The sequence below is a fragment of the Muntiacus reevesi genome, chromosome 12 (assembly GCF_963930625.1).
Source record: "Muntiacus reevesi chromosome 12, mMunRee1.1, whole genome shotgun sequence".
Taxonomy (NCBI): domain Eukaryota; kingdom Metazoa; phylum Chordata; class Mammalia; order Artiodactyla; family Cervidae; genus Muntiacus; species Muntiacus reevesi.
This window is the reverse complement of record NC_089260.1, coordinates 47,865,115-47,892,765: the sequence shown is the minus strand read 5'-3', so window position 1 is coordinate 47,892,765 and position 27,651 is coordinate 47,865,115. Positions and strand designations below refer to the sequence as shown.

The following is a 27,651-nucleotide window of genomic DNA, read 5'->3' as shown; positions in this document are numbered from 1 at the left end:
TTGTGTTCTGCTCTCTTAACTTTACATTATACTTTTTGATCATCACGTATCTTCGTCAAGATCACTGTAACTTGAAATGGTGAATTTTGGCCAGCAGAAGAGGGCTTTTCAACCAGAGCACTTCATACCTCTTCCTCTGCCTTGTCAGGTTTTGATATGTAGAGCAGTCAATATACATGTGCTGGTTGGCATTGACTAAGTTTTATTGCTGTAGTTATATGCACATAATTTAATATGTATTCTGAATAAAGAATAGGTATTCTTATTTTTTTAATGACTTGTGATATAGTAAGTTTGTGCTTTCTTATGAAGACATTTTCAACATATACTTTAAAAGGTTATATTAGAAAGGTAGATTACTATAATTTAACTCAGGATTATTATGTAGCAGTTAAAAGTACATTATAAAAAAAGCATAGTTGCAAGTGTTTATAAATACCTTTATAATTCAGAATTTATTCATACAATTGGTGAATACTTAAATGAAAATGACAGATGTATAGTTTTGTCTTTATAATGTTTTAATTTTGTCATGATGCTGTTTTTCTGATTTAAAAGGTAATGTCATTACCCACAGCTAAAATCTTCATTTGAAAAATAGACATGACTACTAGAAAGTAGTTCTGATTCTTTAAGAGGGCCCTCAGTTAAGAGAATAGGTTTAACTCTTTACATTTGTGACAGGGTTGCTCCTAGGACAATGTAAAAGGATATTTTAATTTTGTATATGTGCAGTTGGTCAAAAGAGAAATAACCAGCTGGGAAAACATAGTAAATAAAGCATAAGAAGGAAAAATATCTGTGTAAAAAAAAAAAAAAGCTCAAAAAATATGGATTTTCAAAAAGAATGATATTTAAGACTATCGTAGATGAAAGGAACAGGACCATGAAGAAATACTCTTGGAAATATATGGGAAAATATTCAGCCTTGATGCCAGTAGCAAATAAAAATTTTAAATGACAGATTTTTTTCCTCTGCCAAATTAACAAAAATGTCAAGAAACTGAAAATACACCAGGACTAATAAGGGTAAGGTAAGTTGGGCATCCTTGGGCCTTACTGGTGTTATCATTTTATGCAGCTCTTGGAAAGCAATTTGGCAAAGTGTATCAAACATGAAAATAATTCATGTCACTTAGGAGTTGATGTAAATGAAACAACCCTTCTCACAGGAAAAAGCAAAGATGTTCACTTTAGTATGATTTATAATGAAAAGTTAGAATCGGTTTGAACATTCATCAAATAGGGATTGTCCCTATATATTGTACATTTAAAAGACATTTCTAAGGATGATATTATTTTAAGTTTTGACATACCATTAAATGAAATCAGGGTATAAAACTTTTTATGCAAATCTATACAGTGTGAGCATGGTCAGTTTTTAGAAGTTAAGCACCTCTATGGAGGTGCTAGAAGTATTTGTAATCAAATTACTTGTTAGTATGGATTTTTAAAGACAGCTTACTGCTATTCAAAAAATATTTTAAGGAGTGAAATGTATGTAACCATGATTTTCTTTGTTAATCATGTTGAGCATGTGTAGGTATAGGTCATGTGAAGAATGTCTTGCCCTGCTGTAGGAAAATGCGCTTTGAGGAAAGAACCAGACTAAGAGAAATTGCTGGGTTCTGGCTCCTGTTCTGTCTTTGTTGACTTTAGATCCAGATTTTGTTTCTTGTTTCATCAAAATCTGGAACTTGGACTAGAATCTTTTGCTGTTTTAAAATACCAACAAAAAGAACCTCTCCAAAAAAAAAATCCTTCCTTCATCTTACAGTTGTAAATATTTATTTTTTTTATTTTTTTAATTAAAATTTATAGGAAATGTATCAGTTTGGTGCCAACATTGTTACCTTATAAAAAAGTATACTTTAGACCATTTGCCCTTAATTTAAAAAAATAACTTGTTTTCTAGAGATTGTAAGTTGCAAATGAATTTAAGTGGAAATATATATGACATATCTCTAATAAGAATTTGCTTAGATAAAATTGTTGATTCTGATTAAAGAGAATGTTTTTTAAAACTTATTTTTTATATATATCTTGTATGACGTATAATTGTATAGGGCTCTGGTAAATGTGCATATTTGAGACATCTCTGATTTAATTCTTTGAATGTATTAAGAATTTCATAGTGAATTTTTTGAAGCAGAATTCACTTCCATTTGGCTTTTGTGAAAAGTGCTCAGTGTAAAAAGATCACTAGTTTAATCTTTTGGGATTTTGAGTAAATTTCTGGCTAATTATTAGTGAGCTAGAATTTTATTAGTGAAATTGCTTTATGGTATACTATATTAATAGGTGAGTAAAGATTTGCTTCTAAGTTAATAGAGATTAAATGTACTGTGCTGTTACAATAAGAGAAGCCTATCTAAAAATTAGGTACTATCACAATAGTGGAATTAGGGAGAAAAGCACTCTTGGTTTTATGTGCTTGCTTTAGAAGTAAATTTACCTCCTCCTAAATTAAAACTTTAATCCAGCATTTGCAGTTATAATCATCATCACATGATCATTTCTTATCTTTAATAATAGCTTCTTAAAATATTTGAAAATTTAAAAACAAAAGCTATTTTAACTAATTTTTCAATGTAAAAAAAAAAAATGATTCCTCTTAAATTGTTATTTCAGTGCCCACCTCTTCTAAGGAGCTTTCTGCAGTTTACTTCATTCATTTGCCATCTTTGAGCTTGATTTCTGCCTTAACTTTTTCCTTAGAACTTCTCTTGAAATTTATCATTAAAATGATTGTTTATATTGATTGTGTATCTTTCCAAGACTCTACACATTTATTGAGAATTAAAGCTTTAGGTTTAACATGGCAAATATCTGTGATACAGTTATATGTATTTTACTTCAGAAATGTCCATTGACTGATAACCTTTGAAACTCTAGTAAGAATGTTAAATTCTTTTCTTTTTTTTCCATCCCAACAGCTACTCTCTACCTCACAGAACATCAACCTGGGACCGTCTGGAAATCCTCAGTAGGTTTAATTTGTTTCGACAGTCTAAATGGATTTGAGGAAGATCTTTTTTTGTAAATGTGCAGATGTACATAATTATACCAATTTAACTGGAAGCCTGTGAAATAGAACTGTGGTTACAGTGACTGTAGTACTGTCATACGCTTTTCTGATTCACTGCTCTAGCTTCTCTTTGTTATAGTAGAGCTCTGAGGAGTTTTTAATCCACAGATTGTTGGTTGGGTTCTGCTGGGTGTGTGTGTGTGTGTGTGTGTGTGTGTGTGTGTGTGTGTGTGTGTGTGTGTGTGTAAGATGAGTGGGTTCGGCTGGTGTGTGTGTGTGTGTGTGTGTGTGTGTGTGTGTGTGTGTGTGTGTGTGTGTAAGATGAGTGGGTTCGGCTGGTGTGTGTGTGTGTGTGTGTGTGTGTGTGTGTAAGATGAGTGGGTTCTGCTGGGTGTGTGTGTGTGTGTGTGTGTAAGATGAGTGGGTTCGGCTGGTGTGTGTGTGTGTGTGTATGTAAGATGAGTGGGTTCTGCTGGTGTGTGTGTGTGTGTGTGTAAGATGAGTGGGTTCTGCTGGTGTGTGTGTGTGTGTAAGATGAGTGGATTCTGCTGGTGTGTGTGTGTGTGTGTGTGTGTGTGTGTGTGTAAGATGAGTGGGTTCTGCTGGTGTGTGTGTGTGTGTAAGATGAGTGGGTTCTGCTGTTGTGTGTGTGTGTGTGTAAGATGAGTGGGTTCTGCTGGTGTGTGTGTGTGTGTGTGTGTGTGTGTGTAAGATGAGTGGGTTCTGCTGGTGTGTGTGTGTGTGTGTGTGTGTGTAAGATGAGTGGGTTCTGCTGGTGTGTGTGTGTGTGTAAGATGAGTGGGTTCTGCTGGTGTGTGTGTGTGTGTTTGTGTGTGTGTGTGTGTAAGATGAGTGGGTTCTGCTGTTGTGTGTGTGTGTGTTTGTGTGTGTAAGATGAGTAGACCATATTTCCCAGAGGAGCAGAAGTCCTGGGAAGCACTTGGGAAGTACTCTGGCAAAAACATCTGTCCAGGCCTAATTGATATTCTCCTGGTGCCCAATGTCATCGGTACAGCCCTGGTTGTTAGCCAGCTTGGTCCAGAGGAGACTTGATGGAAATCAGCATATGAAAAGCTATTAAACTTGTTTTTTTTTTTCAGTTTCTCCCATAGTCCCATATTTATTTGAACCCAGGGGAAACATTCTGCAGAACACCAGGAGTGGCCAATGTAGGCTTCACTTTAAGGTTCAACTCCAACAGTTCATTGGGATACAGAGGAGTCCAAGGCCACTTCCTGGCTCAGTTTGAGGAGGGCCCTGACAGATGAGTGATGACTGCCGTGGGTTAAGAGGAGTGTAGTGTGCCCGTCCTCATAATTCTCCTTCCAGGCTTCCCAGGTTAATTCTAACAAATTCTCTCTTAGCCCAGCACACTGTGCTGCTTCTCCCACCCTTTTGGTCCACTTAGAGAATGAGTATGAAGTGAAGTGAAAGTTGCTCAGTTGTGTCCGACTCTTTGCGACCCCACGGACTGTACAGTCCATGGAATTCTTCAGGCCAAAATACTGGAGTAACCATTCCCTTCTCCAAGGGATCCTCCCAACCCAGGGACCAACCCAGGTCTCCCACACTGCAGGTGAATTCTTTACCAGCTGAGCTGCCACGGAAGCCCAATGAGTATAGACAGGAGCAATGATAAAAGGAGACTAAAGAAAGAAGAATTAGTAAGGTAGGAGACCAGCAATCTGGTGTCACAAAAGCAGTTGAAGACGGGGAATACGTAACTGTTGACATTGCTGATAAGGGGGGTTAGATGAAGATTGAGAATGGACTGCTAAATTTAATGTCACGGGTGGCTTCTGTGAGCAGTTTCAGTCATATGGTGGATACAAGAGAGTTTGTCAGGCAGCTCAAAATGGAAATATGCTTCCAGTTAGGTTTTATCACGAACAATTAACAGTAGGACTTTGGCTGTGGCCTCAGTGTGTTTACTGTGTTTGAAGGATTTGCATGTTTTTTCACTATTAGATTTGTTCAAAACATGATTTCAGTATTTCAGCATATCATTAGAGAACAAAATAGTTCAAAGAGCAAGTTCTAGAAGAAGAAAAACACCTAAGCTTGGTTAAGTATTTATCTCCCTAATCCTGACCTGTTATTATTTAACCCAGATCTGGTATTACTCTCATGTTTGTATTGACTTTATTTTTGTAATTAATTGAAGGACATTTAATATGTGAATGGAGTCATTTCACTCTCCCTAGTCCAATTTAGGAATTCATCCTCTGTTAAAGAAAACAGCTCTTCTGGCTACTTAAGTTCAACTTTGTGCAGCTGTCTGTTTTTGCCTACATACAGCCAATGCTGCTTTTAACCTGAGGTTAAGATAAATAAAAAGACAATCATAGTATTCTTTCTGCCTTCTCAACTCCTGGCTTTTCTACGTTACCATCTATGAGAATCAGTAGAGAGTTCTTTTATTTTTAACATGCAAGTAATGTGTATGCAGAACACTGTGGTGACTTTTTCTCTATCAGGAAATTTTCTTAGTGACTTCACCAGGTATTCCTGCTAGTAACTTTGTTTTCATAATAATTTTCAGACTACTTAGTCCTTGAAATATATCACTAATTTATCTAGTCATTCAGTTTCCTCATTAACAACATTGTGAGGTTTATGGTTAATAAAAGTGATTTGCTACATTGAGTTCAAAATGATAGATCATAGATAGATAGACAGACCTTGTTCTCCCAAAAAGAGTATTACTGAAGCCCTTCTTAAGCCAAACTTCGAAGGCTTAAATAAAATGACAAAATCTCTTATCTAACCAGAAAGTAGATATTATTGCTGTTCCTTATTACCCACTCCAGTATTCTTGCCTGGAGAATTCCATGGACAGAGGAGCCTGGAAAGCTACAGTCCTTGGGGTCAGAAAGAAATGGACACGACTGAGTGACTATCACTCATTCACTCATTACCTTTTTTATACTAAAGATGAGATCCTACCTCTGTAAAGGCTGGAGTTCTCACGCTGAAGTGTACCCAAGATTTACTTATTAAGGAGTGAAGTATTAAAAACTGTTGAAAAGTTAACATCTTATCAGTTTTCTTGGAGGCTGATTCTTTTCATTTTTCGTTTATTTCAGTGCTAAACCAACAGACTTTGATTTCTTAAAAGTTATTGGAAAAGGCAGCTTTGGCAAGGTAAGAGTATTGTTATTTTTTCTTCGGTAAATTAGTACTTAAAAAATGGATGCTTTTCTAAAATTAATTATAGAGAGTCTGCCTGCCAATGCAGGAGACACAGGTTCAATCTATGGGTCAGGAAGATCCTCTGGAGTAGGAAACGACAACCCACAACCCACTCCAGTACCCTTGTCTGGAAACTTCCATGGACAGAGTAGCCTGGTGGGCTGTAGTCCATGGGATCGCAAAGAGTCAGATGTGACTTGAGCACACACACATAGCTGATTTTTAATGTTGTGTTAGTTTCTGCTGTAGAGCAGAGTGAATCAATCAGATAGATAGATGGAGATTCTGTGTCCATATAGGTCATTACAGAATGCAGAACAGAGTTCCCTGTGCTGTACCGTAGGTTCTTATTGTCTGTTTTTTGTATACTAGTGTATTTATATCGGTCACAGTCTCCCAATTTATCTTCCCCTGCCCTTTCCCCACTGATAACCATAAATTTGTTTTCTACATCTGTGACTCTTTCTGTTTTGTAGATAGGTTCATTTGTACCAGTTTTTTAGATTCCACCTAAAAGTGATACCATACAATATTTGTTTTTCTCTGTTTGACTTACTCCACTCAGTATAACAATCTATGGGTCTCTCCATGTTGCTGCAAATGGGATTATTCCATTATTTTTTATGACTAAGTATTATTCCATTGTGTATTTGTACCACATCTTCTTTATTCATTCCTCCATCAATGGGATGGACATTTAATTTGTTCCCGTGTCTTGGCTATTGCAAATAGGGCTGTAATGAACATTAGGTGCATGCATCCTCTTGAATTCTAGTTTTCTTTGGGATATATGCTCAGGAATGGGATTGCTGGGTTATATGGTAGCTCTATTTTTAGTTTGTAAGCAATTTCCATACTGATTTCCATGGTGGCTGTACCGGTTTATAGGGGAATGCATGCTTTATATATGGGATACCATGGGGCTTGTTGGTATGCAGGATATAGAATTAAGATGCTTTCTCTCCCTTCAAAGAACTGACTATAGAATAATTCGAGATACAAGGCATCTACTCAGATTCTAACCTAAAATTTATTTGTTCAGTGAGTATTTTGTTGAGCACCTATGTGTTAAGCACTGTTCTGGTCCCTGTTAGATGGTGTTGAACAAAAATGACATGCTTTGTACCTTTGTGATGCTTACATCCTATTGAGGGAAATAGTCAATTAAAAATATGCAGTATATCAAGTAAATAATTACGTGTAGTAATGGAGCTGTGAAGGAGATGAAGACTAGAGTCAAGAGACAGGAAAGTAGGCAGTCGGGGGGAAGCCCCCACTTAGGTGAGTTAGTCAAGGATAGCTTTATATATATACACACACACATGCATATTTTGGCTACACTGATGCATGGGGGCTTCTTTAGTTGCAGGCATGGGCTTAGTTGCTCCACGGCATATGGGATCTTAGTTCCCCAAACTGGGAATTGAACCTGCATCCTCTGCATTGGAAGGTGGATTCTTGACCACTGGGCCACCAGGGAAGTCCCTAAGGATGATGTCTTTGAAGAGGTATTATTTAAGTTGAGGCCATAAAGACATCCGTGAGCAGCTGTATAAACAGCAGTTGGAGAAGGAAAGGGAAGTTTGAGCCCCCTGTCCCTCTTCATGCAGTGAATATTGAGTGAATCACGAAACTTGACAGCGTGCCACAGCAAGCAAGAAGAATCCCTAAAGCCAGAAGCATCATAGATGGGAGTTGTCAGAATCATCAAATGTATTTAAGTTCCTTTTTTGCATTATACTTCAATCTGTAGTAAAAATAAATATGTATGTGTTTAATTATAGTGTGCTATATTCATAGCTTCCAGTATCTAGATCTGGTTTGTTTTCTGAGTTCCCTAGAGACCAGAAACTGTAGCCATAAAATTAAACCCATGTGTGTTCATTAATTCAGCAAATATATGTTTGCCACCTGCTACATTCTGGGCATTGTGCTAATATAAGCCATAGAAAAGTAGAAGTGCATCTTGCTGTCAAAATGCTCACAGTCTGTTGGAATGTTAGAGATAGTCTGTTGTTAAAGACAGAGAGCATTATCTTTTGGAAAGCTCATGTTTGGACCCAGAGTCAAATAGATCTACCTAATATATATAATGTGAGGCTTAGGGTCACACTTCACTTTTTTCCTCATGAATGTCAACTGATACTACACAGTTCATTGAAAAGATGTTTCTTTCCCTTCTACTCTGCAGGGTAACCTCCATCACATATCCAGTGTCCATATATGTGTTGGATCTGTTTCTGGATTTTGTTTTATACTTGTTTCTAGATTTTATATTTTGTTCATTAACTGATATGTCTATCCTTGCACCAGTACCACATTGTCTTGAAAATGAAGTTTGATATTCAACAGAACGTCTTCTCTTCTTGCTCCTCTTCAAGAGACTCTTCTTAGCCCTTTGTGTATCAGTCTTAAGTTTTAGAATTAGCATGTCAAGTTCAACAAGATTCTTTTGGATTTTGATCAATTGCTTTGAATCTGTAGATCAATTTGGAAAGAATTGTCATCTTACCAGTATTGAGTCTTCCAATCCATGACCATGGCATATCCCTTTGTTAATTTAATTCATCTTAAGCTTTTGTTGGTAGTGTTTTGTGGCATTCTGTATTTAATTTTTCCATATCTTTAATTGAGTATATTCCTTTGTGTTTCATTTTTTTATGCGGTGAGAACTGGTATTAAACTTGGAAGCTGAATATATGCCTTACTTGTGACACATTGGTTCTCCTCCAAGCTGTGTAGCCACCAGAATGCTTGCACATACCCACTAGGAAAGGCGTGTGCCAGAATATTCATAAGCTTCATTGTTCATCATCTAAATGTCACTGAAAGAGTGGATAAATTGTGGTATGTCTATGGAATGCAATACTCAGCACTTTTCAGGTTGGCCAAAAAGTTCATTTGGGTTTCCTATAATATTGTATGAAAAAGCCCAAACACACTTCTTGGCCAATCTAATACATGTCACAATGTGAACATGTTATATAGAGTGAAAGAAGTCAGGCAGGCACAACATTATCTATGTGATTCCAATTATATAAAATTCATAGACAGAACTCACCTGTTTTACTGCAAGTGAAAATAGTGGTCCTCTTTGAGGAAGAAGGGGGATAAATCATTTCTGGAATAGGGCAAATGGAAGGCCTCAGGCTACTGACAGTGTTTGGGTTTTTTGACCTGAAAGTGATTACATAGTGTGTCCGTTTTGTAATAATTTATTGAGCTGTGATGTTTGTGAGTTTTTCTACATGCATATTATGTTTAGTAAAAGCTTTAAATCTAACAAAATGCTTAGACACCAGCAAAGTACAATGAAACAAAAGCAGAGTACCCAAAAGAAATAAAAGCAAGCAGAAATGCAGATTCACAGTGAATGTGAAAAATAGAAAAATATGTGTGACAGACTAAAATAAATAATGTGAATCTCACATTCTAAGCTTTTCTGCAAATGGTGGTCTTGGTTTCACTTTTCCTTTGCCCATCTGTTTAACTGTCTGTCTATCCTCCACATCTACTAATCAGCTGAAAAAATACCTACCATCAAGGCACTTCCTAGTTGCCACATCCTTTGAATTACTTTCTTAGAACATACTTGAAGATGAACCAATCAGAGTAGAGAAGGGAAGGTCAGCTGGGTGGGAGTTGTCAAGGAAAGAAAAAAAAAATGTAAGAAAGAAGAAACATTCAATGGAGTCAAGTATTATAGAGAACAAAAGCCTGAGAAAAGAGAGATGCCCGCAGTTGAACTGAGGAAATGCACCTGAAGGTATTTTTGACTTTGTTTTTATGAGTAACAAACATTTTAATTGATAGACTATATTTTTTAGAACCATTTTAGATTTACCAAAAAAAAAAAAAACCCTGAGTAGAGAGAAGATTCAGGGGGACTTCTCTGGTGGTCGAGTACCTGAGACTCCAGGCTCCTAATGCACGGGGCCTGGGTTTGATCCCTGATCAGGAAACGAGATCCCACATGCCGGAACTGAAAATCCTACATGTCATAAGAAAGACCCAGCACAGTCAAATAAAATTAATATTCTAAAAAATTTTTTAAAAAGAAAGTTCAGAGAATTTCCAAACCACAAGTTTACTCTATTTAGTAACATTTTACATGAGTATGGTACATTTGTTCCAAGCAATTGGGCCAATATTAATCCATAATTATGGACTTAAGCCCATCATTTATTCAGATTTCCTTAGTTTTTACACAGTGTCCTGTTTTTTTGGTCCCATCCAGGACATTTAGTTGTCATGTCTCCTTAGGACTTTTCTTGTGTTTGAGGGCCTTGATGGTTTTGAGAAGCACTGGTTAGGTGTATTGTAAGACGTCTATCTGTTGTTGGAGTCTGGTGTTTTTCTCAAGACCAGACTGTGATTACAGATATAAGCGAGGAAGACCACAGATGTACTGAAAAAGGCCCAGCATTGTCACCAGTGGCAGATCATCTCAGGACGTTTTGAAGTGTATCAGCTGATAGTTACACAACTTGTAGGGTGTCTTGAATCCCTTAAAATTTATTTCTAAAACTTTGGAGTATGTCTGCCTTTTTTCTGGGGCAAGATCTTCTAAGTTTCTTCACATCCATGAAGTGTCTGTGTACCGCAGCCCATTATAGAATCTCAGCTGCATACGGTGCTTGTTTCTCTGAATGCTTCTAAATTTGAAACCTATAAGAGAAACCCAAATGTTAAAACGAAAATGCATTTTGATCACTGAGAAACCATTTTCTTCTCTCTCTTTTTTTTAATGTGGCCATGAAATTTATAGCCTCACTACTCAGGGCTAGCATGCACTCACGCGCACACACACACACAGGGCTAGCATGCACGCACGCGCGCGCACACACACACACACCCTCAAGCCGTACACACACACACACACACACACCCCTCAAGCCGTACACACACACACACACACACACACACACACACACACACACACACCCTCCCTCAAGCCGTATAGATTTTAACACTTAGTAAAAACCTTAAGCATTAGCATGTTAAATGACAAACAATGCCCACACACACACACACCCCTCAAGCCATACACACACACACACACACCCCCAAACCGTATAGATTTTAACACTTAGTAAAAACCTTAAGCATTAGCATGTTAAGTGACAAACGATGCCTGACTCTTTAAATCATCAACATCTCTTTGGTTTTAGTAAAATATCTAAGGAAAAGTAGAGTTGTAGAAACAAATTAGGAATTTTCAACTTTCAAAATAAAAACATTACATTATCTAGGTTTGTTGTGGACTTTATTTTTATGAAAATTTAAGTATTGACTTAGTGATAAGTGAATTGTCTCTGTCAAAACATTGATATTTCTAACAGCACAATCTTTAAATATAACAGGTTCTTCTTGCAAAACGGAAACTGGATGGAAAATTTTATGCTGTCAAAGTGTTACAGAAAAAGATAGTTCTCAATAGAAAAGAGGTAAAATAAAATAGCTTTGTTTCTCCTATATTCATCTTCTCAGTTAACAGAATTATTTTTTGGGGTATAAAGCAAGTTGATTTTTTTACTTTTTCTTCTTATTTTTTTAAACAGCAAAAACACATTATGGCTGAACGAAATGTGCTCTTGAAAAATGTGAAACATCCGTTTTTGGTTGGATTACATTATTCTTTCCAAACAACTGAAAAGCTTTATTTTGTTCTGGATTTTGTTAATGGAGGGGAGGTGAGTTTTATAATTAGTGTTTCAGTATTGATGATGTTCAGAGAAAAAAATAGAATTGAATTAAGAGTTTTTCTTATCGGTTTTGGAAGCAAAGCCCAGCATAGACAGCTATTTGTTGAGTAGCAATAGTATTTAAGGTGCTGGCTAATCAGCACAGTGCAGGATGTGGAGAAGTGAGACATAAAGTTCTTTTCCTAAGCAGCTTATGGTGTAGGTGGGAAGCTCATAAAAGAACCTTGTTATGAAGCTACAGACTTCTCTGATAGTTTAGTCACTGAGCTATGTAGCAAGAACATACAGAGAAAGATTGGAATGAAACTTGATTTGTAATTTTTTGATAATTAACGTTTCAGCAGTTGCATATAAACATTAGTCTTTGGAACATTGGAAAACACATTTTCCAAAATGTGCAACTATTAATCAGATGAGATGATCCTGTAATAAAGGGTTCTATGATGAAGGTAGTTTGGAAAATGTTTCATGTTATAACCCCTTGGTGATTTACAATACATTTCAGCATATTTGAGACTTTGAGAAATTAATCCCTTAAAGACAGCCAGGATTTATTTTTTAAAACCACACAGTCACCTTTTGTTTGTTTGAACCAAATCTAATAATAATATTCCCCCAAACTCTGAATCAGAGGTATATTGAAATACATTTTTTAGAAATGCTGCTGATAAGATAGTAATTCCAGTAATAGCTAACTTGTATTGAGCATTCTTATGATTCTTTATACATACTATTTTATCCTCACAACAATTGTGTTGTATAAGACAAAGAAACTTAGTGAGGTAACGAGAAGCTAATAACTTGATTCATTCACATGGGTTAGTCCATGTGAAAGACATCCACATAGAGGTGGTGGTTAAAGTCATTGGTTTGAGTTGGCTGGGAAGGTATCCAGAGAAAGAATAATAGTGGGGAAACCAAGGACAGACACCTTATCAATTCTTGAAGCACTGGGGCTAGTAAGGAGCAGAGGTGGAACTCTCCAAAATAGAAGAAAGCCCAATGAGAGAGATCATTGTTTTAGAACCTAAAGATTTAGAGTAAGAACCTAGGGCAAATTTTGCCTAGGCAGGTAACCTGATGAAGAAATACATGAAAAATTAGGAAGTCTAAGAAGTGAACTGAAGGGACATCCCTGGTGATCCAGTGGTTAAGAGTCTGCCTTCCAGTGCAGGGGACACGGGTTCAATCCCTGGTCAGGGAACTAAGATCCCACATGCTGTGGGGCAACTAAGCCTATGTGCCACAACAAGAGAAGCCTGTGTGTAACACAGGGAAGACCCAGACAGCCGAAAAGTAAAATTAAAATAAGAAACAAAATAAACTGGAGAATCCAGCTGCCACTGAGCTTCAGCCAGTTGCTACCATGCCGAATTTAGTCTTAATGGTTCAGCGACCAGCCCCCCCCCACCATTCCCCCTTGCCCCCTGCCCGAACTAAAACTATTGATTTTTACCCCCAAAAAATTGCCCAGTTTTTTAATGTTATCAATTATTTTAGATTTTTCTGAAAACAGTGTTTGGTTCAAACAAATTATATCTGTGGGTTCTGTTTGGTCTGCCAGCCACTAGTTACCAATTTCTGAATAGTGTTTGGTTTAATTCAAGTAATAGTCCAAAAAGATCAAGTAAGATAATTAACATGGCAAAATCAAGATTATTGGTCTTCATTAATAATATTTTCAAGGGGGATTGCCTGGTGTGGTGAGGATACTGCCACACTTGAGGATTGAAGGGTAAATAGGAGATGAGTAAGTTAGCAAGATCAGGGAGAGTTATGGTTGAAGAGAGAATGATTGTGGGGCGGATGGGGACACAGGCAAGGGAGTGTCAAAATTCTGTACTTTGGTGCTTTTTTATCTCAGGTTCAAAGAAATGAAAATAAATCCTGTTTTTATATTTATGGAGTATATTTGTTTCACTTAAGTGTGAATGATCTTAGTATTCATTTTTTACTTCAATTTTATAGCTGTTTTTTCACTTACAAAGAGAGCGGTCCTTTCCTGAACACAGAGCTCGGTTTTATGCTGCTGAGATTGCCAGTGCATTGGGTTACTTGCACTCCATCAAAATAGTGTACAGGTAAATTTTTAAAATTGCACTTCTGAAAATGTCTTTTTATTATTTTGTTTCAGTTCAAATTGAGTTTTGCTTTTCTTTCCTTTTAATTTGATAGAGACTTGAAACCAGAAAATATTCTCTTGGATTCAGTAGTAAGTACTGGCTTTTAAAAGTCTGCTGGTTCATGATTCTTGTTGATGTTATGCTTAGTGAAAAAGAGTCAGCCTCAAAGGTTCCACACTGTGTGATTCCATATAACGGAACACATGTTCCATTCATACTTGAGTGTTTTATATAACATTCTCAAGGAGTCCAAACCAGAGAGATGGAGAACAGATTAATAGTTGTAAGGGGACCAGGGACTAAGGGATAGGAGAGTTCAAAAATAAAGCGGTAACACAAGAGAGTTCTTTTGTTCCTTTGGGTTGATGAAAGTTTTCTGATTGTAGAGGTAGTTACACAAATCTATATATCTCTATTGCATAGAGCTACACTATGCACAGGGCTTCCCTGGTGGCTCAGTGGTAAAGAATCCACCTGCAATGCAAGAGATGTGAGTTTGATTATTGGGTCAGGAAGATCCCCTGGAGAAGAAAATGGCAACCCACTCCAGTATTCTTGCCTGGGAGATCCCATGGACAGAGGAGCCTGGCAGGTTATTTTCCATGGGGTCACAAAAGAGTCGGACACGACTTAGCAACTAAAACAACAACACATACATACACACAAATGCATGCATGTAAACGAGTGAAAACTGAATAAAGGTGGCCGTCTAACTAACAGTATTATACCAGTATCAATTTCCTGATTCTGACATTGTACTACATTATATAGGATGTCAGTATGGGGTGGGTGGGAGGAGGGAGAAGCTGGGGGAAGGGGACATGGAGCTTTGTGTACTATTTTTTGCAGTTTTCCTTTGGTCTATGATTATTTCAAAATCAAATGGTCTTTAAAAGTGTCAATTTATATCCTAATTCCTTTTGGTCTATGATTATTTCAAAATCAAATGGTCTTTAAAAGTGTCAATTTATATCCATGCATTATTTTATTTTACTGCCCCTGTATTTGTCAGGGACATGTCGTCTTAACAGATTTTGGGCTTTGTAAAGAAGGAATTGCTATTTCTGACACCACAACAACATTTTGTGGGACACCAGAGGTAAGAAATTTATCTCATTTGTCATTCATGGAATCATACGTGAAATGCAAAACTGAATCACAAATTGTATATATAAAATTTGAAATCAGAAAAATAGAGTAAAGAGACTTCTCTGGTGGTCCAGTGGTTAGGACTCTGTGCTTCCACTGCAGGGGTCGTGGGTTCGATCCCTGCTTGGGGAGCTAAGATTCTGCATGCCTCATAATGTGGCCACAAAAAAAAAACAGGAAAGAAAAGTAAAATAAAATGTTTTCAGCTTCCCACCAGCTGGGAATATCTGATAATCATCTCTTCTTTTAATAAATATTTAAATAATAAATAAACATTTAAAAGATTATCAGTAGTTTTTTTTAACTCTGATTCTGTGATACCACCAGTAACCAACAAAGATAAATTATACTTATTTGTTCTTATTTGTTTTTAATGTTAAAAGCTTATCTTTGATTTCTTCAAGCATTTGACTACATTTTTAATCCTTAAGAAAAAAATCATGAATCAGTGATGAAAATGTTCAAAAATTAATTGTGGTAATGTTGGAACAACTCTGTAAATATATTAACAGCCATTGAATTGTACTCTTTAAATGGGTGAATTGCTTGGTATTTGAATATCTTAATAAAGCTGCTTTTTTAAAGGAAATAAGCTAAAGCAAATATGGCAAAATGTTAGCATTGCTTATGTTTGGATGGCAGCTCTGTTGGTTTCTATTACATATTTATAGTTTTTATATGGTTAAAATATTTCATAGCGAAGCTATTTAATGGAAGAAATTAAAGCAATGTGTTGGGGGCGGGGATTACAAATCAGAATTTATCAACCAGAACATCCTATTCTCTAATCATTTTAACTAGCAGAAAATGTATCTTTTCATCTGAGACAGTAATAATAATCCTTAAGATTTATGTTAAAGCCTTGTTATTCTAACTTCACACATACACACATTTAAAATGTCCTGTTTATTGCGATCTTAAGTGCCAGGTAGTTTTTTTTGGTCATCTAAATTTTAATGTAATCAGAAACTATTAAACCCTTTTTATTTATTTTCCCATTTCTTTGTATCACATAAAAAAGCTGAAGAATGTATTTCCTTATATATATTTCATGTGGGAAGAGGAAATAAATAGTTTGGATTGTAAAATTCAAATTCACTATTTCATATGTGCGAAATCATGATGCTTAAAGTTGAAGTGTAAATAGCCATCTAATAACTTACACAACTTTTTTTTTTTTACAACTTTTAAAAATAATACATTAAAGAATTGCTGTCATGCTTCTTAAATAAGAATACAGTTTATTATTTTTTCTTTCACTGAAAAGAAAAAAATGAACTATAATTGTCATATTAAGAATTCTTCTTCAGTAATGACTTGTTCTTCCAGAGAAGCAAGAATAAAGAGAAACAACATTTAATTAATTAATCTAAAATTAATTTTGTGAAAGACAACCCTTTGCAAAATACCTACTTTATTATGGTTTCTATATTTGTCGTCCTTCTTTGTCTGAACTGCATCATCATTTCTGGGGAAAATACTTGAATATGTGGTTTTTGAAAATTATCCCAGCGGACTCTCAAGTACCGCTGCCCAAGAGCCACTGATACACAGTGAGAATAACGAACCAACTGAAAATCTAGATAACATGTTCCATTCAGTGTGATGTGATACCTAAGATTTGTTAAATTGCTCAGTGATCCCTAGGTTTTGTCTTGATTTGTCTCTGAGCCATTCTCATTGTTCCATCTTTTCTGCAGTACCTAGCCCCTGAAGTGATCAGGAAACAGCCCTACGACAACACCGTGGATTGGTGGTGCCTGGGCGCTGTGCTGTATGAGATGCTCTATGGACTGGTATGTGTCTGCCCTGTCGTCATGATTCCAGCGCATGGTAGTGGGTTTGACTTTTCCCTTTTGCCTTTCAGTAATCTTGTAGACGCTTGATAACTAGATAACACTCACAGACAGTAGAAACCTGGTGAAATGAATCCAGAACCACATTAGGGGTATGCACAAAAAGAAAACCTGTCATTTTGTTACTGGTTGTTTAGAATTATTTCTCTGCCACCCTAATCACTACTTCAAATATTCTCATCCCACTAGCATTTCTTAGAAATAGATACCTAGTTATAACATTAAAATTACCCACTTACATTTGGTTTACCCTGGCCATTCTGCCTAATTTCAAATTTTCATAATTTCAAAAAGATGGAAAGAAAAATATTTTACTTATCAGAAGATAATACCTTTTGGGTTTTGCCTTGTATTTTGTTTTCATAGAATTTAATTAGGATACTGATTCTCTACTTTTTTTTTTTTTCCTAATCACCGGGAGTCTATTCCCTTTACCATAAACACCATGTCTTGAAGATTTCATTGGGAAAAAAGTGATGTTTACTATGTAATCAGTTTCCCCAGTTTTTATTAATTAAAGACATTATCAGCCAAAGCTTCTGATTAACAAGTCAAGTTGTTTTACTACATTGAGTTAATATCATTTCAACCAGAACAAACAACTTAGGCGTTTTAGTTAGTTTACATATCCTTGTAGAAATAATGTATGTTTTTCTTTAGGCTTTTTAAAACAGTCAGACGTGTTTAGGTTCTCCTTGTGGACCTGTGAGTGGCCAGCAGCCTCATGCTGGGAACCATGCATGCGATGCTGCATGGTTGCATCATGGCCCTGGATGCGGCCCTCACGAAGCCAAGCCCAGCATCACTGAGACCTGAGCTGGACTTGGTCTCTTTGCTGTGTGTGAGTGTGTGTGTCCCCTGAAAACAGGGGTGATGAAATTCAATCCCTGAGGTATGTTTTAGGGAATTTGTGTCATGTTTTTAACTTTGAGTGACAGATGCCTGTGACAGTCAACACTCTCTTCTTTGCCCTTGACCACAATCCGCTTGTTAAAAAGACCCAGTTTTTCTCTGTTAACACAGGGGGCTCACCTTGGTGACAGCCTAGAGGGGTGGGATGGGGGGTGCTTAAGAGGAAGGGGATATATGTATACTTATAGCCTATTCACATTGTTACTAATGCAACATTATACAGCAATTATATTCCAGTTGAAAAAAAGAAAAAAAGACTTAGTTTTCTGGTTATGCTGGTAACTTAGAAGACCTGCTAACCGCGTTATATCTTACATTCTTTAAGTGTTTCTCATCCTGATATTTTCATATCCTTTTAATTTCTGTAGAAGTCTTTGAGAGTGTAAAATATCATTGCATGTAAAATGCAGCTTACTCAATAGGGAATATTTGAATCACATACTTCATTAGTCAGACTTATATTAATGATTCAGAAATAAAGTTAGATTTTAAAAACTGAAAAATGAAGTTTTTCTTTCCTGTACAAAAGGGGAAAAGAATGACAAGCCTATAACTTCTTTAACTTTAAAAATTATCTTTCCTTTAAAACTTTTATAACTCAGTAATGAACTGGCCTATCCTGACGCTGAAGCTGTACCTTGGGTCTTCAAGCTATTATAGCAGCAGGACACTGCCAACGCCACAAGTTCTTAGGAAGAACACTCTCTAGAAATCCATTTTAATTAGTATATTACTGTGTCTCAAGAAATCATTTAATGTTTGCCCTGTGTCAAATCTCTGTTTCCAGTAATTCTATTATTATGTCTTATGGTGAAGTTGGAGGTTGTTTTCTTTAAAACAATTATTACAACTTTTACGCAGTTCACACCTGTCTGCCCAGTGTTATTGAATAAACCAGCCCTTTTTCATTCGGTGACCATGTATTAAGCTCTACAGGGTGCTGACTTTTAAAATCTCTTCCCATGGTAGGCCTTACTGCAAGGGTACACAGGCCCAGAGATGCCAGTGCTTTTCTGCAGCTGCTGGATGCAGACTCTCTCTTTAGGTCAGGGCCAGATCTAACAATTTTAACCCCATTTGTGCATAGTTCAATTAATACTAACTTTTCTTTCTCTATCTTGTTTTTTGTTTGTTTGTTTGTTTTGTTTTTTAAAGCCGCCTTTTTATTGCCGAGACGTGGCTGAAATGTATGACAATATTCTTCACAAGCCTCTAAATTTGAGGCCAGGAGTGAGCCTCACTGCCTGGTCCATTCTGGAAGAACTCCTAGAGAAAGACAGGCAAAATCGACTTGGTGCCAAAGAAGACTTTGTATGTACATCTTTCTCAGTACCCTCTTTATTTATCTATCATTTGAAGAAAAATCCTTTATTTTATGTAGTACTTAATGGGATGAATACAGCTCCTAACGAATAGTACCATGAAAAAGAAGCATGCTTGTCCCAAAAATTTTCACCAGGGTTTATATAAAACTATACAGTGTATAAAACTCCTGCACATGCATTTTTTTCTTTTGACCTTCAGAATAATTTGATCCTGTCTTTTTCATCCTCCATATCCAGCTTTCATATCCTATTGTTTATTTGATTTCATTTATTAGCATTTTTGCTCCCCCCTTCTTCCTAAAAGAATAATGTGTGGTTTGCATTTTTGATTGCCTGAACTTTTAGCTCATTTTGTTTAGGAAGAATTTAAGTGCCTCTTGACTGCATGAGGTAGTACCTTTTGCTTGAACTATTGTTCAGTGATTTTTTTTTCCCCTGAGAATGCAAATGTGACACCTCCTTGAAAAAATTATGGGATCTGCAGGGGTTTTTTCTTTTTGTTTTTCACTTCGAATCAGGATAATTTAATTGCTTGCAAAGTTACTGGTGTTGTTAGTGAATTCATGAATTACTGAGGAACATGAATTTTAAATTCATTAAAAGTTCTCAGGAATTCTTGAGGGCTGTTTGTCAGTCTTGCACTTGAGCTGTGAATAGTGAACTCCCTGGTGGAATGCAGGACTTGGGCTCCAGAGTCCACTGTTTCAGGGAGCCTTGCTAATGCTCCCTCCCTCCTGTACCTCAGTCCTTTTGTTGAATTCACTGGCAGAAATTGGAACCCTGGATGAATCAATCCATCTGCCATCCCTTGGCTGGTGGACAGCGCTGAGAGAAGTTACACAACTGAGAATATTGGAAGCACTGTGAAGTCTAGTCATTAGTCTCTTGGATACTTCTCCAGCTAATGTTCCTGTTCTCTGTAGTGACTGTTTCAGACCTTCTCTCCAAATTTCTGGGCTTCACTGGTGGCTCAGACGGTAAAGAATCTGCTTGCAATGCAGGAGACCCAGGTTTGATCCCTTGAGCCAGGAAGATCCCTTGGAGAAGGGAATGGCTACCCACTCCAGCATTCTTGCCAAGTTTTTATGTTCCTTTCCTTCTTCACTTTTAGCAGATGCTGTTGCCTTCTGTTTTATAGTGAAAATTGAATCAGCAGAGATGACTCCTCACATAGACCCAGTGTTGTACATCCCATTCACCTCTTGAGCTCCTCAGTGTGACAGTCCCCATCTTTTCCTATACTGCAGCCATACTGGGCTCTTGTTTTCTTGACCAAACTAATCTCTCTGCCACCTCAGACCCTTTGTATGCCGCCTGAAATATTCTCCCCTCATTCTATTTTGTCTGGCTCCTTCTTACTGATCTTCCAGAACTCTGGTCAGATATCACTTCCCCTGAGAAGCAGGATAGGGATCCTGCTTTTTATATACTTTGTGGCTTCTTGTAGGAGAAAAAGTGGAATGGGTATGAGTACTTTGCCAGCTTTCAACAGTAGTAACCTGGAGTGGAATTGTTTTTGATAGTAGAGCTTGTCACCTGAATTTTACCTCAGCCTCACCATGTAAAAGTCTCATTTGATGTCTTTATCTCTACATTCAGTGGTAATAATAATTCTTTGTATCTAGGTAGTACTTTATTCTTTTCATACCACTTTTATTTCCATATTTTCCAGTGATTCTTACAACAACCTATGAAATATATAGGGCAGAAATGTTAACCTCACTTTACCTGTGAGGAGACAGTGACTTGAAGAGGACATAGCTTAAGTTGGTCATTCTGAGTTAACTTCCCATGCCTCCTCTGGGCGTCTGTCCACTACACTGTTTTGCTGCATTGAATGACATGAACATGTGCCTAGAAAGAACTTTGGAAGGAGTGGGACCAAGTGGGAATGGTTTGGCTTCCTAAAATTCTTCAGTGAATATTCAGTATACTTTTTAGCATTAGTAAATAATAAACCTGTTTCTTTACTATTCTAGCTTGAAATTCAGAATCATCCCTTTTTTGAGTCACTCAGCTGGACTGATCTTGTGCAGAAGAAGATTCCACCACCATTTAATCCTAACGTGGTAAGGTTACATCCAAGTCTTTCTAAATAGTGAAGTGTGGGACTAGAGCTCCTCGTAATTTTAGGACTAGATCTCAAAATCTAACCTGAATAAAACTGAATCCGTGCCAAAATATTTATGAAACAGGTCAGGTACAACTGGTAACTTCAAGATGATTCATAAGATTTTAGTTACATTCAGTTCAGTTCAGTTCAGTTGCTCAGTCGTGTCCAACTCTGCGACCCCATGAATCGCAGGACGCCAGGCCTCCCTGTCCATCACCAACTCCTGGAGTTTACTCAAACTCATGCCCATCGAGTCGGTGATGCCATCCAGCCATCTCATCCTCTGTTGTCCCCTTCGCCTGCCCCCAATCCCTCCCAGCATCAGGGTCTTTTCCAGTGAGTCAACTCTTCACGTGAGGTGGCCAAAGTACTGGAGTTTCAGCTTCATCATCAGTCCTTCCAATGAACACCCAGGACTGATCTCCTTCAGGACATTAGATTGATACAAATATCTTCCAGCCCAGTATCTGTGAAGTGTTTTCTTTAGAGCATTTGTGAAACAGGAATGAGCACAGTAGGTTAAAAAAATGCAAATTAAAGTGACCATGAGGTATCAAATTCATATCTATTAAAAAAAAAATTTTAAGTAACACTAATGCACTTTTTCCTAGATTGATGTAAAACCAGCTACAGTCAAACATTATTAATGATAATGTAAATTGTTACATCCTATTTGGAAAACAGTAAGACAGTATTATAAAAATGCTTATGTTAGCCTGACTTGTTAAATATACTGATGGAAACATTTTACTTAAAGGATTAACAGTCTTGAAATGTTTGGAAGTAAATATATAATGATAGGGAGATTATTAATAAATCATGAGAAGGCCAACAGTGATGTTACTGATGATAGCTTCCTATGTATAGGCACATTATACTACTTATGCATTACAGCATGTAATTTATGTGTCAAATAAGCTGCCAAGTTACTGCTATTACTGTTCTTACTATACATGTTTGATAAATGAAGAAATGGAAACTCAGAGATGTCACGTAGCTGGTTAAAAGAAGTAGAGCTAGGATTCAAAGCTGTGCCTGATTCAAGGTCTTCATTCCTTCTATGCTTTTGTACATGGACAAAAGACACAAAATAGGCAATTACAGAAAACTAAATATAGATGGTTTTTAAATGTATGAGAAGATGTTCAAACTCACTGACATTTAAGGAAAGCAAAATAAAACCCTAACATGTTACTGTTTTTCACCTAATAGATAAGCAAAGATTAGAAAACTAGCTCCTATACTGTCCTCAATGCTAATGTCTTTTACTCAAGCCTGACAATAATCCTGTGAAATAGTACTGTTCTTTTCCACATAATACAGATGAATTAACTTAGGCTCAGAAAGGTTAAATCACTTGCCGAAAGTTTAAAATTAAAATTGTAGAAGTAGAACTTGAGTTTGGTTGCTTTGAAAAGAGTCGTTTCTCTTAACATGAGCCATGCAGTATTATTCCTCTCAGTAGTAGCCATGAACCATCAGGATACTCATAAAATATTTATAAAGTCAAGTGAAGGAACATTTGTCATTTATTGAGCACCTTCTATGTGTCAGATTTGGGGAATTTTATGTATTAACTCATCTAGTCCTCACAATAACCTTAACAGGTTTATGGTAGTAGTTTTATTTTACAGAGAAAGAAGAAACAAGCTCACAGAGATGGGTTAGTTTATATAAGGAATTACAGTTAGCAGCCTTCATAACCAGTATTCAAACCTTGGTCTTATTCCAGAGTCTATGCTTCTAGGGTTATAAATGAGAATGTGATGGCTTTTATACACATACATGAATATAATTTTCAGCATTCTTTCTCCTTTGTTGGAGAATCTCGCATGTGGAAGGATCTAGCATCCTGGATTTCCCTGGTCTCTGCTCTGTTTGTTTGTAGACCTGCTGGGCTACCTCTATCCTTGACTTCCACATTTGCTCTGAATTAATTTACCTTAGTTAGAGTTGGTGACTTGGACATTTTAAGGATTCCCTTCCCCTGAGTAGAAGATAACCCAGAGTTTCAGGGATGGGCTTGAAGAGTGAACCACCAGAGTTTGTATCCCAGTTTTGATATGTAAATATGTTGGAAGGGAAGAGTCCATTAGCTTGTATCAATTTCCTGAAGGAAGGTTAACCACCGCCTTTGAGCCTAAGTAGCTACGATACTTCACTTCCCAGGTTCCAGTCCCCTTAGGTCTCCAGAGCTAAAGGTGTCACAGCCAGATGTTGAATGAATAACCTCTGTAGAATCACCTTTCACAATTTTACTTAATATTCATTTCTTCATCAAAAGGCATTAGCCTCCCCAGAATTGAGAAACTGGATGGGCAGGCATTTTATGGAAGAGCAGATGCAAAATGCTCTCTTGAAAACCTCCCTGAGCCCCTTTTCTAAACTTAGAGGTGATGATGGGTAGAGAGTAAGCAGGTCAGTTACAGGACCTGAGAGTCACGTTAACAGAGGCAAGGACTCTGTCATACTGGCCTTCCTCACCCTTTCTCCTCCCTTCACTCAACAAGAACCTTAACTGTGAGAAGGGCGTGAATAATGAAAGTCTAAAAGGAAAAAGCAGGAAATGTTTCAAAGACATGATGGAATAGGAAGACATTTAAACTTGCTGGGATAAATGAACAGATTCCAAAGGGGGCTTTAATGGGTGACCACATCAACGGGAAAAAAAGATATGGTGAATAATGGTATGCTTTTTGATATTTTAGGTGGGACCGGATGATATCAGGAACTTTGATGCAGTGTTTACAGAAGAAACGGTTCCGTATTCTGTCTGTGTGTCGTCTGACTATTCCATAGTGAACGCCAGCGTACTGGAGGCAGATGATGCCTTTGTTGGTTTCTCTTATGCACCTCCTTCAGAAGACTTATTTTTGTGAACAGTCTGCCCTCCAGAAACCGTTAAGCAAATATAAGCCTACAGATGAGACGGAAACTCCTGTTTGTGTGAATATATTCAAATATGTTTAACTAGTGCCTCATTTTTACATGTAATGTTTAAAACTATGAAAAATGTATTTTCTGCTGTATGCAAGAAAATAGGGCATTTCAAAGACCTAAGTTTTGGATTAAAATTTGTATTCTTGTTTATTAAGCTTATTTTTAAACAAATTTTAAAAGCTATTGTTCTTAGCACTAACCTATTTTTAAAAAAAAAACCTTTTGCTAATGACTGTTTTTTTCCCCTCTAGGTTTACACTAACATCTACTCAAGATCGGCTGTTTTTCAGCAGTCTGTTTCAGTTCAGTTAACGTATATTAATGCCTTTGTAGCTCTCTACTTTGACCTTTGTTCTCTGATCACAACTATGCAATTGGTACATGGTTGTTTAAGAAAAAAACGTATCTTCCCATAATGAATCACTGTTTGACATAATCATTCCTTGGTAGGATTAAAACATAAAAGCATAGTTAATTCATTGGCTGCTAGCTGATGCTTTGGATAACTGTTCATTCTACAGATCAAAATAAGAAGTAACAAGAGGAAATTCTGTTTCTGAAATACCAGTTCAAATTTGTGAATTATTTTTCCTCTGGAGGAAAAGTGAAAGTTTAATAGTTAGAAAATTTAAGTATTCCCAAAGATCTGAAGGGAAATAAAGTAACTGCTGGATTTTTTTTTAGGTGGTGCCAAAAATGAGTGTCTCTGTTTCATGTATTTATATTACCAATACGTTCTATTTATGTTCTTTTTGGTCTTTTGAATATTTAATATATTGTTAAGTAGGTCTAAATCTTGGTATTTGCTTTTGCAAATAGTTGTTCTTCCTAATTGGTTGATAAGTAACAAGAATATTGCACTGTCTGTTTACCTAATTGGGAATCAAAAGAATAGCAAATTATGGGTCAGTATAAATCTATACAATTTTACTACAGTGTGATAAAAGTTAAAAATAATTTAGGCAGATACATAGTATCTTATTTATCTTAGAAAAAGTACAGGAAATTGACCTTTAAAATCATACTTAAAACCAACTTGTGTACTTGTAAAAAAGGAGTATCTACAGAAAACTAAAAGTTATGCTTACCTTGGGGTTCTGATTCTTAGTTTAGAGATTTTTCAAGTCCTGTAGGAAACTGTGAAAGAGTTCAGTGACACAGTGTTGATGCCTCAAGAACAAGCGTTGTTTCATGTAATTTTCTCTGGAGAAAGAAATTATAGAATTCCCTTTAGTTTAAAATTGTTCCACAGAAGCGGGGACGGGAGAGTGTACTTTTGTTAGACTAGTAATATTTGCATCCAATACACTGAATCTTCCTTTAGAGGTAAGACTTTAATAGCAACACTGTAAATATTTGGTTTATTTGGCACTACTGTAAGTTCTGCTTTTATACAAAGCTCTTTGCTTATTGTAAAGCAAAATAAAAACTGTAGTTTCTTGTATGATTTTTTTACTCAGCTGTTCCTTAAACTGCCAGAAATTAAAGTGCAATATTGTATGTTTTTAACAACAGATTTTAAATAGAATATTGATGTTTCTTGGGTCAAAAGAAATTCAGATCTTATAAGTATAATAAAAACTAGCAAAAAGATTAATGATCATCTAATGCCTGCCATTATTTTAAAATTGATGATGGTTACAATAGTCATTGCAAACAGTAAATATTCATATATGTAAGGGAGAGAAGTATAACATTTTAAATATTTGGGCCTACACAGAAATTACTAGATTATCATAGGCTGACATGTTAATATTCAGTGAGCAAAATCTCTTCCAAGTTTCAATATTGCCTTTTTTCTCAAAGAATGCTAAGTCTTTTAGAAAATGTATGCCATTTGAATAGTTGAACTATTTCATGGTTATTGGCAAAATAAACTCAAAGGTTGAAATGAAGAATCCCCAACATTCTTCATGTCATACATATCTCTTATTTTATTGCATGTGGTAGAATGTAGAGTTTCCGAACCTTTTGTCATGTTACAGCACAGACTGAAAATTACAGAATTTGGCACACCCACAGGGAGGTGTTAACTGACATAGATACTGGCAACAAGTACTCTGCTCAGAAGTTTTCTATGCCAAAATAATTTTTGAACTTAGGAGCCAGCAAACACTGTCAGGATATAATTTCAGTGATGATAAACATTTGAAAAGTGATTTAAATATTTGTAATATTTATTACTATAAAATTTTATCATTATAAAAATTTACCTTTACCAATCTCTTTTAGCATATGTGTAACTTTTGTTGTGATTTACCCATACATGTACAGACCTTTACACAGATATTTTATGACTCATTCTTTTGTATATCACATTCAGTATGAAAAGTGGGAGTAAGTATATAGGAACATTTTTGGTAGTCCCGGAATGATTTTTAATGAAGTGTGTTAAAATTAATAACTTATTTCCTCATGTATGTAGTTTGGAAGTTAGCTGTTTTTTGAAGTGGGATTTTCTGCCACTTACCTGTAATAGCAGTTTTTAACTTTTACTTACAGAAATAAAAGTTGTCATTATTCTACCATCTTTAGTATTTCAGCCATTGTACCATATTACTGATAAGTGAATCAGGAATTTGGACCAAAGGGAAAGTGGAGAATAGATAGAAACAACATCACCTAAGCAATGTAAGTGCACAGGAACGTGTGGTAGTGACTTCTGTTTTCCCAGTTCCACATGTAAGGAGCTTAGAAGGTGCCTAATGAAAAGCTGAGCAGACTGAAACATCAACAGCTTTTGTTGGCTACACATGACAGTGGAGGACACAGGGCAAACTGCTGCCCCTAAGACTGGAGAGACAGATGGCTGGGTATCAAGAGCTGTGGTTTACTGGAGCAGACAACCCCTGCAGGAGGCGCTGCAGGGGTGGCAAAACCTGTATAACAAATGCTAGAGATTACGTGCACAACTCTTTGAGAGTTCAAAAGTCCAGGGGAACCTGGTCACAGGGGTCCCTACAATTTTGTGAGATTCAGCTCACAGGGCTCAACCAACTTCTCACAAATACTAAGAAAACCGTTTCCTTGTACTTCCAGTATGAGGAGGGAAAATGAACCATTTTCAAGTATGCCAGAGCACTGTGTTCTTGACAAGGCTTGCTCCCAGAAGAAACTAGTTAATCTGAACCTGACCCACAGCAGTTTTATCAGAGCCTAACAGACGGAAGGGAAGGGAAGTACCCAAGTCCAGTCCATTCTAGTAATCCTGTCCCACCAAAGGGGTGAAGGTGGGAGGAGAGGAAATAGAAACACACTCAGTATGTCGGACAACTACGAAAGATGTGACTTAACGTTTAATGAGAATA

At 36.6% G+C, this 27,651-nt stretch overlaps 1 protein-coding gene and 1 non-coding gene across 10 annotated transcripts in view; both read left to right on the top strand.

Annotated features, from left to right (window-relative positions):
* The window catches only part of SGK3 (serum/glucocorticoid regulated kinase family member 3), a 107,508-nt gene extending 80,607 nt beyond the window's left edge, over positions 1 to 26,901 (top strand). For 8 of the 9 annotated variants that reach the window (XM_065902795.1, XM_065902801.1, XM_065902796.1 and 5 more), the window contains 11 exons: positions 2,937 to 2,986; positions 6,115 to 6,172; positions 11,584 to 11,667; positions 11,782 to 11,913; positions 13,894 to 14,006; positions 14,101 to 14,137; positions 15,061 to 15,147; positions 16,898 to 16,993; positions 19,121 to 19,276; positions 21,270 to 21,359; positions 24,112 to 26,899. In XM_065902795.1, the coding sequence (XP_065758867.1) occupies positions 2,937 to 2,986; positions 6,115 to 6,172; positions 11,584 to 11,667; positions 11,782 to 11,913; positions 13,894 to 14,006; positions 14,101 to 14,137; positions 15,061 to 15,147; positions 16,898 to 16,993; positions 19,121 to 19,276; positions 21,270 to 21,359; positions 24,112 to 24,282 (1,074 nt within the window). In that variant the 3' untranslated portion in view covers positions 24,283 to 26,899. Of the gene's footprint in view, positions 1 to 2,936; positions 2,987 to 6,114; positions 6,173 to 11,583; positions 11,668 to 11,781; positions 11,914 to 13,893; positions 14,007 to 14,100; positions 14,138 to 15,060; positions 15,148 to 16,897; positions 16,994 to 19,120; positions 19,277 to 21,269; positions 21,360 to 24,111 lie in introns of all 9 variants that reach the window. The other variant, XM_065902803.1, reaches the window with a different exon arrangement.
* Positions 15,257 to 15,329, top strand: TRNAG-UCC (transfer RNA glycine (anticodon UCC)). The gene has a single exon. It is a non-coding gene; the product is annotated as a tRNA-Gly (tRNA).
* Positions 26,902 to 27,651: the final 750 nt, after the last annotated feature.